This window comes from Gambusia affinis, linkage group LG20 (assembly GCF_019740435.1).
Source record: "Gambusia affinis linkage group LG20, SWU_Gaff_1.0, whole genome shotgun sequence".
In the NCBI taxonomy this organism is placed as follows: domain Eukaryota; kingdom Metazoa; phylum Chordata; class Actinopteri; order Cyprinodontiformes; family Poeciliidae; genus Gambusia; species Gambusia affinis.
In genome coordinates, this window is record NC_057887.1 from 16,063,559 (window position 1) to 16,076,740 (window position 13,182).

The 13,182-nt window shown below is 37.4% G+C and overlaps 1 protein-coding gene across 2 annotated transcripts in view; it reads left to right on the forward strand.

Moving 5' to 3' along the window:
• Positions 1 to 6,158: 6,158 nt before the first annotated feature.
• The window catches only part of LOC122823047 (vinculin), a 30,068-nt gene continuing 23,044 nt past the window's right edge, over positions 6,159 to 13,182 (forward strand). For both annotated transcript variants that reach the window (XM_044102269.1, XM_044102270.1), the window contains exon 1: positions 6,159 to 6,506. In XM_044102269.1, the coding sequence (XP_043958204.1) occupies positions 6,339 to 6,506 (168 nt within the window). In that variant the 5' untranslated portion in view covers positions 6,159 to 6,338. The remainder of the gene's footprint in view (positions 6,507 to 13,182) is intronic.

The following is a 13,182-nucleotide window of genomic DNA, read 5'->3' on the forward strand; positions in this document are numbered from 1 at the left end:
AAAACATTACAGCATTTTCTAATCTAGTGGAGAAAGATCATGTAAGTTTTTCTAATATTGACGACAACACAACATCATGTGTGGCTGGTTAGCTCAGTTGGTCGGGGCGTTGTACTCATGAAGCCAAGGTTGTGGATTCAATCCCAACATTAGCCAATGGAATCATGAAGTGTTTCATGAAGTCAACTCTTCAAAATAGAATGAGACTTTAAATTAAACCACATTTAATGTTGATTTTGAAAAACTTTTGCATTTCAGAACTTTTGTCAAGATCATGTAAGTTTTTCTAACATTGACGAGGACACTAGATTATGTGTGGCTGGTTAGCTCAGTTGGTCGGGGCGTGTTGCTCGTAAAGCCAAGGTCATGGGTTCATTGGCCACTGGAATCATGAAATGTTTCATGAAGTCAACTCTTCAAAATAGCACGAGGCTTTAAATAAAACCACATTTAACGTTGATTTTGAAAAACTTTTGAATTTCAATACTTTTGTCAAGATCATGTTAGTTTTTCTAACATTAACGAAGACACAAGGTCATGTGTGGCTGGTTAGCTCAGTTGGTTGGGGTGTGGTATGCATAAAGCCAAGGTCATGGGTTCAATCCCCACATTGACCACTGGAATCATAAAATGTTTCATGAAGTCAACTCTTCAAAATAGCATGAGGCTTTAAATTAAACCACATTTAATGTTGATTTTGAAAGACTTTTGTCAAGATCATGCAAGTTTTTCTAACATTAACGAAGACACAAGATCATGTGTGGCTGGTTAGCTCAGTTGGTTGGGTCATTGTACTCATGAAGCCAAGGTCGTGGGTTCAATCCCCACATTGGCCACTGGAATCATGAAATGTTTCATGAAGTCAACTCTTCAAAATAACAAGAGGCTTTACATTAAACCACATTTAACGTTGATTTTGAAAAACTTTTGCATTTCAATATTTTTGTCAAGATCATGTTAGTTTTTCTAACACTGACGAAGACGCAAGGTCATGTGTGGCTGGTTAGCTCAGTTGGTTGGGTCATTGTACTCATGAAGCCAAGGTCGTGGGTTCAATCCCCACATTGGTCACTGGAATCATGAAATGTTTCATGAAGTCAACTCTTCAAAATAACAAGAGGCTTTACATTAAACCACATTTAACGTTGATTTTGAAAAACTTTTGAATTTCAATACTTTTGTCAAGATCATGCAAGTTTTTCTAACATTAACGAAGACACAAGATTGTGTGTGGCTGGTTAGCTCAGTTGGTCGGAGCGTGGTACTCATAAGGCTAAGGTCATGGGTTTGATTCCTACACCGACCATCTGAAATGTACATTTTTAGTAAAATCAACTTTGCAAAATAGCAGGAGTTTGTAATTTAACCATTATGCACATTGATTTTGAAAAACAATAGAGTATGGGCTCCTTACTCAAATCTCCATTGTGGTAAGATCATGTAAGTTTTTTAAATCCATGGAAACTCAACATTATGAGTAACATTGTACTTAGGAAATCTTTGTCCAGCTGATGTTAGCTCAGCTGGACAGGTGTGGCGCTGATAACGCAAGGGTAAGTGGTTCAATTCCCTTACTGGTCAATGGTAATCTAAAGTCTTTCAGACAAACAAAACTTCAAAATTAAAAAGGGTGGCAAACAAAATCAATACTTCAAAATAAAAAAGGTTGTAAAACAAAATCAATACTTCAAAATAAAAAACGTTGTAAAACAAAATCAATACTTCAAAATAAAATACGGTGGAAAACAAAATCAATACTTCAAAATAAAAAATGGTGGAAAACAAAATTAATACTTCAAAATAAAAAACGGTGGAAAACAAAATCAATACTTCAAAATAAAATTTTGCCAGAAAATACAACATTAAGCATGTTGATTTTGAAAACCATTACAGCATTTCTTCAAATCCTCATTGTAGAAAGATCATGTAAGTTTTTGTAATATTGACGAAGACTCAAGTTCATGTGTAGCTGGTTAGCTCAGTTGGTCGGGGCGTTGTACTCATGAAGCCAAGGTTGTGGATTCAATCCCCACATTAGCCAATGGAATCATGAAGTGTTTCATGAAGTCAACTCTTCAAAATAGCATGAGGCTTTAAATTAAACCACATTTAACGTTGATTTTGAAAAACTTTTGCATTTCAATATTTTTGTCAAGATCATGTAAGTTTTTCTAACATTGACGAGGACACTAGATTATGTGTGGCTGGTTAGCTCAGTTGGTCGGGGCGTGTTGCTCGTAAAGCCAAGGTCATGGGTTCATTGGCCACTGGAATCATGAAATGTTTCATGAAGTCCATCCATCCATCCATTTTCTTACACCCTTCTTCCCTAATGGGGTCGGGAGGGTTGCTGGCGCCTATCTCCAGCTGCGTTCCGGGCGAGAGGCGGGGTACACCCTGGACAGGTCGCCAGTCTGTCGCAGGGCAACACAAAGACATACAAGACAAACAACCATGCACACACACACTCACACCTAGGGAGAATTTAGAGAGCCCAATTAACCTGACAGTCATGTTTTTGGACTGTGGGAGGAAGCCGGAGAACCCGGAGAGAACCCACGCATGCACAGGGAGAACATGCAAACTCCATGCAGAAAGACCCCCGGCCGGGAATCGAACCCAGGACCTTTTTGCTGCAAGGCAACAGCTCTACCAACTGCGCCACTGTGCAGCCCTTTCATGAAGTCAACTCTTCAAAATAGCACGAGGCTTTAAATTAAACCACATTTAACGTTGGTTTTGAAAAACTTTTGAATTTCAATACTTTTGTCAAGATCATGTTAGTTTTTCTAACATTAACGAAGACACAAGGTCATGTGTGGCTGGTTAGCTCAGTTGGTTGGGGTGTGGTATGCATAAAGCCAAGGTCATGGGTTCAATCCCCACATTGACCACTGGAATCATAAAATGTTTCATGAAGTCAACTCTTCAAAATAGCATGAGGCTTTAAATTAAACCACATTTAATGTTGATTTTGAAAGACTTTTGTCAAAATCATGCAAGTTTTTCTAACATTAACGAAGACACAAGATCATGTGTGGCTGGTTAGCTCAGTTGGTCCGAGTGTGTTACTCATAAAGCCAAGGTCATGGGTTCATTGGCCACTGGAATCATGAAATGGTTCATGAAGTCAACTCTTCAAAAAAGCACGAGGCTTTAAATTAAACCACATTTAACGTTGATTTTGAAAAACTTTTGAATTTCAATACTTTTGTCAAGATCATGCAAGTTTTTCTAACATTAACGAAGACACAAGATCATGTGTGGCTGGTTAGCTCAGTTGGTCGGAGCGTGGTACTCATAAAGCCAAGGTCATGGGTTCGATTCCTACAACGACCATCTGAAATGTATGTTTTTAATAAAATCAACTCTGCAAAATAGCAGGAGTTTGTATATTTAATCATTATGCACATTGATTTTGAAAAACAATAGAGTATGGGCTCATTACTCAAATCTTCATTGTGGTAAGATCATGTAAGTTTTTTAAATCCATGGAAACTCAACATTATGAGTAACATTGTACTTAGGAAATCTTTGTCCAGCTGATGTTAGCTCAGCTGGACAGGTGTGGCGCTGATAACACAAAGGTAAGTGGTTCAATTCCCTTACTGGTCAATGGTAATCTAAAGTCTTTCAGACAAACAAAACTTCAAAATTAAAAAGGTGGCAAACAAAATCAATACTTCAAAATAAAAATGGTTGTAAAACAAAATCAATACTTCAAAATAAAATACTGTGGAAAACAAAATCAATACTTCAAAATAAAAAAAGGTGGAAAATAAAATCAATACTTCAAAATAAAAAACGGTGGAAAACAAAATCAATACTTCAAAATAAAATTTTGCCGGAAAATACAACATTAAGCATGTTGATTTTGAAAAACATTACAGCATTTATTCAAATCCTCATTGTAGAAAGATCATGTAAGTTTTTGTAATATTGACGAAGACTCAAGCTCATGTGTAGCTGGTTAGCTCAGTTGGTCGGGGCGTTGTACTCATGAAGCCAAGGTTGTGGATTCAATCCCCACATTAGCCAATGGAATCATGAAGTGTTTCATGAAGTCAACTCTTCAAAATAGCATGAGGCTTTAAATTAAACCACATTTAACGTTGATTTTGAAAAACTTTTGCGTTTCAATACTTTTGTCAAGATCATGCAAGTTTTTCTAACATTAACGAAGACACAAGGTCATGTGTGGCTGGTTAGCTTAGTTGGTCGGAGAGTGGTACTCATAAAGCCAAGGTCATGGGTTCGATTCCCACACAAGACCATCTGAAATGTACAATTTTAATAAAATCAACTCTGCAAAATAGCAGGAATTTGTATATTTAACCATTATGCACATTGATTTTGAAAAACAATAGAGTATGAGCTCCTTACTCAAGTCTTCATTGTGGTAAGATCATGTAAGTTTTTTAAATCCATGGAAACTCAACATTATGAGTAACGTTGTACTTAGGAAATCTTTGTCCAGCTGATGTTAGCTCAGCTGGACAGGTGTGGTGCTGATAATGCAAAGGTAAGTGGTTCAATTCACTTACTGGTCAATGGAAATCTAGAGGGTTAAAGTTTGGTAATTTCTTCTTGAACAGCTGAGGGTCATTTGCATTTGATATGGAGCATTTGTGAACATCAACTTTTAAGTTTCGCCATGTATTCAAAATTAGATTTAGGTTTGTGTTTTTAGTGGGTCATTCTAACACATAAATGTGTTTTTTTTTTATTCAAACTTTTGTTGGCTTGGGTGCACATTTAAGGTTGTTATTGGAAACATCAGTCTGAGCCTTTCACAGGATTTCTTCCAGGATTGCTCTGTATGAAATTTCCTCTATCTTGCCATCAACTCTGGCCACGTCATAATGCTACCATCACCACAAGATTTTCCACACTGTACTATAAGCTTGGCGGGCCACCAGGCTTTACATGTGCCCCCACCAGGCTAGGCATTGTTTATTTATTTATTGCCCTTTTTAAGGCTTTATAGTTTGTGTTTAGGTATTAGTCTCCCAGTCTACCATTAATGCATAACTATCAAGCGATATTTTTAAATTTGCTGTCAACTTGAAACATTTTTTTAATTCATAAACATGGCGGCTGGCTGGATTACTGCCCTAGCGCCCCGAGCACCGGGGTTAGCAGGTTTTCTGGGGGAAATCCTGCATCATATTTCACTTTGCTTGTATACCAGACCTAATTGGTCCAGTAGACCCCATGGCTGGCTTTCTGATTAATACTCTTATGTTCCCTTTATTACTGCTTTAAATTTCTCCACAACTACTGAGATTAAATTACATACAGGTTGACTATTTTTTACTAATTGGGTGAGTAGTGAAATCTGTGGATTACACTGGATTTCAAGCTATAACATTTAATTTGCCTTTCGGATGATAGAAGTAATTTTGAACTGAAGTGAACTGCACTGTGCTGAATTGAATTATGCACAGAACTGCTGTCTTGCAGTAAGAAGGTCATGTGTTTGAATCCCGACCTGAGATCTTTCTGCATGGAATTTGCACTCTCTCATGGATGAATGGATGAATTAAGCACACCACAACTTTCAGATTTTTATTTGTAAAGGGTTTCCTCTCTCACATATCAATACTATCTGGTGGTCTAGTATTTAAAATCCAAGTAAATTTAAGTCAAGTTTGTAGTTGTAATGTGATGATATGTGAAAAAGTTTAAGACTTATGAATAATTCTGCAATGCAGTGCAGATATTGAAAATACCAACAGGAGTAGCAACAATGACTAAATCTTTATCATGTAAAGGCATATGAGAAATCCAAAGGCGTTCCATTATTAGGCCATCATGATCATAAATTTCTGATTAAAGTGATCTCACTTTAAATGAGATGTCATTTCCTGTGAGTCATAGCTTGTACTTCTGCGGTGGCAGTACCAAAGTTAAACTTTACTGATTATTCAGTGCACAGGGGCAGGAATGCTTCAGGAGACACATATTTCCCTTTTAGGACATACGGATCTATTACGTAATATAGGGAACACTTGGAACTGAAGCTAGCAAACTCGATGGTGTGGGAGTGGGCGGTTGTAATATTAAGCGACACTACAGTTGACCAATCGGATACGAAATTCCCTTTCTACTCGCTCTCTAATTGGTCGGATGGTAGGATGACGCTAAATTCGGGAGTTTTTTTTTCTTTGCGTTGATGGGTTTACAGGAGTAGTTGAAGTCTTCAAGCTGTGCTCTGGCTGAAAGAAAGGCGGTTGACTGCGGTTTTAGCTGCTTTTTCTCGCAGGACTTTTTGTTGCGGGGGAAACTACCCTAAGTTTTTGGATATTCTAATCGGATAGAGATTCAAAACTGTCAAAATGCCGGTTTTCCACACGAAGACGATAGAAAGTATCCTGGAGCCGGTGGCTCAGCAAATATCCCATTTGGTGATAATGCACGAGGAAGGTGAAGTTGACGGGAAGGCTATCCCAGATCTGTCCGCGCCGGTGGCTGCCGTGCAGGCGGCCGTTAGCAACCTGGTTCGGGTGAGTAACTTTTCTCCTCCTCTCCTCCTGTCTATGAAACTCTCCAGTCCAGTCTGATCAGGCTCGGCTGGGGTTGTCGTAGCCCACCCTACCTGTCGCTTTGTCCCACGCTTTTCACGCTTGAATTGAATTAAACGTTAAAACACGACTCCTTCATCAACCAGAATACGAATGAAAATACTCAATTTCCTTGCACGTAACCACAGAGGAGATGTGTGTGTGTGGGGTATTAAACTTTTCCTGAAGTGAATAGTGTCGGGGCAAAGGGCAGTGACGCCCTTTTTCCCCTTCAAAGCTTGCCCTGCCCTCCCGAGGAGCAGACTGTCGTAGTTCTACGTAGGCACTAGTACAGTGCCTGAGTGGTATGGGCAAACTACAGACAGTGGCGGTTCTGGCATCACTGGCACCTTGGACGAACCCGTCCGATAGCCACCACATAAACAACCAAACACACACCTGCCAATAAAAAGAACTAAACTTATCAGAAACAGAACTAAATGACATTGATCTGATTTTAACGAGTTTGCTAAAAACAAAGAAATTGTATGAAAGAAAGACTTTAATCAAGTGGTGGAATAAAATAACTTTTAATTGATAGCAAAGCAAGTTTATTTAATATAACTATTCATATAGAAATGCAAGAGTATATCAATAACAGGCGTATAAAATGTTTTAATATGTACTTTGAAACCTGTAAATACTAGGTAATTACCTTTTTTTTTATCATGCCATGAAACATCAAGCAAACTTTTATAGATCAGAAAGTTAATTGACTTGTAATTGTTCTTCCTATTCAATCAGAGCTGATCTCCAACACTGCAGAATGGAACTTGTATGCTTCAGACAAATATTTCAATAATATTAATCTGTAAATGCTGTAATACAGATGGCTACACGTTATCCTTTTTGACAACCATTGCAAACTACAATAACTCTTTGAAGAGTTTTTAATTGAAATGAATTACAACATTTAATTAAAATTTAGGAACAATAAAGTATTTTTGGTTGCCCTGCGACAGACTGGCGACCTGTCCAGGGTGTATCCTGCCTCTCGCCCGGAACGTAGCTGGAGATTGGCACCAGCAACCCTCCCAACCCCGTTAGGGACAAGAGTGAACAGAAAATGCATGGATGGATGGATAAAGTATTTTTGAATTGAATTTAAATCCATCCTTAATTTTGGGAGATCAACTATCTGCAGATACTTGCATAAGAAACTGATCTTATCCATCAATTTTATATACCTAATCAGAGGTCTGAAAATCTACAACTGTCATTTTGCTCTGCCATGAGAGAGGGTTGACTGACAGACCCGCCCACCAGGTCATGATGCTCACATACGCGGCTAACAATACTCACCTCACTGTTACCAACTTACCAACTTTTCAGACAAAAAAATTAGTATAGGAATTGGCAGATTGGGCTTTTTAAAGATTGGTGATTGGCCCGAAAACTGCAATCAGTGCACCCCTAATCTGGGGTTTTCTCAATCTAACATGGTCCTATTGCCTAGGAGGCAGTGAAAATTTTCTGTTCTCATAAAAATGTTGAATGAACTCTGACTTGTTCTTAAAAATCGTTTTTCATTGTGTAATAACTTAGTTTGTAACTTACTTTCCCTTTGCCATTGACGTGTTTCCTAATTGAGGTAAAGATGTAAAACTTTAAGCTCTTTAAGACATACTGAAGTATTGCATTTCTGCCCTCAGTGGAATTATAATCTGAGTAATTATGCATTTTCAGACAGTCACATATTTTTAAACATGAAATGAAACACACCCCTTTTTGCAGAACAGCTATAGTTTTGGGTATCTTTAGAATTAGTAGTGATCTGCTCACAGTGGTTTCACAGTGATACTGGTATGCCATCACTGAAGCCATGTAAGGAAATAATGCCATTTCCTTTTCATTTGCCTATCACGAGAGACAAACTAAATGTGTTGCTCACTTGCTGTCAGTCTTGTTAAAGCAGACTGGCACTGTCAGAGGGTGACACATTTTAAAGATCGCTCTAGAAAAAGCCATTTATAAACCAAATGATCCAACATCAGCATATGATATGGATCCCAACTGATCCAAACAAATCACAACCAACTGTGGAAACTTGCCAGTGGACCTTAAGCGGCTTTAATTGTGTGGCTCTCCACTCTTACAAAATGTATTTTTATCTGAAAATATGAAGACTTTGATCCAGTCAGCAACAATCCAGACCTTAAGTGGATGTTAAGCATAGACTGAGTTCCTCAATTGTGTATCTTCTTCTAAGACACCTTTTCCTTCCATTGAACTTCCAATCAGCATGCCTGAATACAGCACTCTATGAGCAACGGTTTCTTTGGCAGTGATCTTTTATGACTTATTGTCATTGTGGAGAATGTTAATGACTCTCTGCTGAACAATTGTCAAGTCAGCTATTTTCCCATAACCGTATAAGCCATAACATTTCTAGATAAAAATAATTTTTCTGCGATTTTATGTAATTTTATAGCTTTGTGAGAAACAATTTTTGGCATTCATTAGTTGTACCTGTAATCATTCAAGCTAACAGAAGTAGGGTTGCATTGTGAGAGTAGAGCAGGTAGATCAACGAAGGTTCTAGTCCTCGAAGCAGCTACCCATGGTTTGATTCTTGACCTGGCCCATTTAATGCATGTCTTTTTTTCTCTCTCAACTGTTCTTACTGTAAACTGCTAATTGATATAGCTTCCTAAGGCCACGTAATTTAAAAAAAGCAAAGTAAAAACTCAAAATATATTCTTTAATCTGAAATAATTCCGAGTTGTAATTTTTGAATGTAACTGCTTAAATAAATGTACTTTGATGATATAATAAATGATTGTATAGGCCTTACATGTTTCAAACTGTTTTGCTTCATTTCTTTATTTTTCTCAAATCTCCTAAACCCTTGGTCTTGGCCCATCATTGTCCATTATTTATGTCTACACCCAGCTTGACTTCCTTCCTCTTTGGAAAAAGAGGGGCTAAAAGAGCACTAGGACTCTGTAAAAATGTATTTTTGCGGCTAGGACCACGTCTTAATCGTGTAATCATGTAGTTATGTGGTAATTACACCCTTTGGGTTTTGGAAAAACTGCAGTTTCACTGTTTACAAAGTGCTACCTATGTTAAGCATAGACTGAGTTCCTCAAAGAATATGGAGGTCTTTTGCTTTTGGCATTTATTTAACTAATTGTCACTAATATTAGGAAATATTTAAATGTCCGTTAGCTTGTTAAGTTATTCTGTTTTGGTTGTATGGAAAGATTGTATAGAAAGTATGTAATTTAGTTAAGTTAAGTTTGGACCAGATCTAAGTGAGAGAAAATACGACTCAAAATACAGACAACTTGTTTTTGTCTGTGGGACTCTACTTGAATTGATAATGTTTTGCGGTTCTGCAATAACTGATTAAGCGAGACAGTCACTGCAGCTTTAAATATAGAAACTGTACTGAGCTCTGGCCATCGTATCCTGACACATGAAAACATCCCCCTGCGAAGATGAAACACACCAGACTCTCTGGACGTTCTTCAATTATAGTCAGATGTTTCTAACAGTGGTCTGAATCAGTGCACAAGTCTGTAATTATTTCCAGTTGCTGTAGCAACATTACAACATGGATAGTGTTATGAGATCATTGAAGTTGGTTTGGAGATGTAATTGCTTTTGGTCTCAATCTCCTCAGTCATAAATGACTAAGTTTAAGCTTAAGAGGAAAAACATATTGTGTGGCTTTTATCTGTGACTTTTTCCATGATTTTATTTGCTTGACTTTATAATGGTTGTCCTGACAGGCATTACCTTTGGAAGAGGAGATCTAGCCACTTAATTATATTTGTGGAATATTTTAGTAAAGTTAAAGTCTACACAAAGTTAAATAGATTGTAATTCTTGTCAAAAACCATATTCAACATTACTAAAGATTATAGATGTATAGTTTTAAAAAATGAAGTTTCATAGTGTGGTACTGAAGGTCTTAAACCTGTCTAAGATGATAAGGTACACTTTTTTTGAGCTTGGATGTAAAACATCAGCGATGAACCAGGAACTGAAAGTTTGACATGGCCACAAACTGGTTGTCTGTTCAACCAGTGACCGACCAGTTGTGCTCGGCATTATTTGTTATCGTTGGGGGCATTGAGAGAGACCATAATTAGAAATGAATGTAAGGAATGTGAAGAAATTCCAACGAGCCAGGATGTAGCCCCCCCACTCAGAGGCAGGGGGTATAGCAGATTGTTTGAATCACTTTTTTTAACAAGTAGACTTAAAGAACAAGAAGCCTATGCTGGAAAAACTTTGTTTGGGTTAAAGGAAGCAGGTCACCCACATTTCTTTGACTGCTTGCTGTGGTAAAATTTCCTGATTGATGGACAGTGTGACCAGCACTTGTGCAATGACCTTGTGTTTATGACACAAATAGTTGTTGCGGCAGCAGCCTAAGATAAAAAATATTCTAATAGAATTGTGTGACCTTAAGCAATACTTCTAGAGAAAAATATTGAATCTTTGCAACCCTACTTAGTGAAACATGTTTGTGGTGCTTTGGAAATGCTGTTCTTCAGCAGGGACTAGAAAGCTGCTTATGGGAAGATGGAGCTATTCAAAAATACTTTCTTTAAGGGAAAATAAATGTTGTCATTGATTATGTCATTCAAGCATCTCCAAAGAGCCACTTTGGACAGAAAGGCTTTCTGGTAGCGGTCAGTCTTGCAACAAATCTGAAGACTGTTGCTGTACGACAGTCAAAGCACGCTAACAGCCCAAGACAAATCAAAAACTGTTGAAGGTTAATGAATATTTTTGCAAGGTAGTGAAATAACAAGAACCCAGTTACTAGGCAGATTGTTTATATATATATAATGAATTAAACATCTGTTTTATATAGTTTCCTGGTTGAATGGATGGAAGCACAGTTTTGTCTTGCTCAACAATCTTCTACTTAACTTTAGAGGCCCATTTTACTTCATTACCTTTGCGGGCTGATTTTTTATTTTTTTTTAAAAGGTAGTATAGTAAAAGAATGCAGGAGATGTTTGAGGCAAAGTTTTTGTTATGACATGACTTTTGGATTCTTCTATGTGTAGTATATTTACTGGCTCTGCGGCAACATCTCTGAGATTACAAAATATTGCGGTGTTTTATGTAAGACCAAAAATATGCAGTAACCAGAAGAACGGAGGCGTTTATGGAGAATTCACTCGGCACAATGCAATGTTGTTGCAACACAGGCTGCACGTCACAACTTCTTGAAAGTTGGGAATATTAAAGGAAAGTAAGATGGTTCAGAATAAGAAAGTATTTTATAAGATTTTGTGGTCTCTGATTAAATATACAAATAATAATGATTGTAGTAATTTAAATGATTTTTTATTCCGGAGAACTTTTCAACGTAGTAAGCAAAATCATTCAGTGACTTGTGCTATAAAAGCATACAAACACACACCATGCTATTTGACAATTGATTCTGCTTGCCACTTGATTATGTCATCTTGGAAACAGTCCAGTCCAAGTTGGGTAATTCCATTGAAATGAGATCATATTTTCTGACTGAAGGCATAAATCCCTTAAGGGTTCGTGCTGCACCTGTGGTCATTTTGTTTCTCTTCAGGAAGATGATTTGTCAGGATGCAGTGACTTGGAGGAGTGTGTTGAAAAGGAAACTCAGGAAGCCAAGTCAGGAAGGCCAGTCAGCTGTCTCCTCCACTTGGGACTTGATAGTGAGCCAGCTCTAGGAAAAACCCATTGCTTTGATTATGTATAGCCTCTGTGGCGACTAATCTTGACACAGAGTAAAATGCACCTGGGTTGAACTCCATTTATTGATTAGAAGACATCAACTTCCAAAGTTAATGTGAAATATTGGAATAAAATATGTCATTGCAGAAAACTAGTTCTTGCTTTTGGACCTGAGGAACTCCAACATGTCATTGGACATATAGATAAAAATAAGTATGCTGTTATCATTAGAGTAGATTCAGCAGCCAGCTGCACAAACCTGCTTCTTTTTTCCGATATGTTTCTATTCTTTTCTGTCTGCAATATGAAATTTTTAGTTTAGAATCTGAAACAGGACACTTTTACTTCTAATGTACATTTCGGCTCAATGCCTTATGAAAAACGAACCAACAGACGTTTGACAGAAATATTTTCTGTCATTGTGTATTGGTGACTAATGACCGTGTTCAAAGCATCGTCCTTATTTGCACTATCTGCAAAGGGCTCGACTAATTACTTTTTAACGTCATCTGATCACTTTTGATCAGATAACTTTTAAGATCACAGATCACTTCTAAACCCCAAATGGATACATTATGGCCTGACCTCAAAATCCAACATGACTATCTTTAATGATTAAAGCCACAGTAAAATAGTGGAATGTTTTATCTCAATAAATCTTTGAAAAATGCCGTTCTGTGCATTTCCCTCTTGTGAAATTATATTAACAAAATTTTATGACTCCAGACTTAATTCCTCAAAAGCCCAACTTGGGGAACTACCAGAATATATCAGGTATTTTTTATTGCAGAATAATGCAAAGTTATCAATGTAGTTGTCTTGGGATATGTTACCAGCTCCTTCCCTTCCTTATCAACTTTGATCAAATAAATAATACACAATCATCTAAATATATGTTTAATGTATCCTATATTTGAAATGACCAGCCCTATTTCAA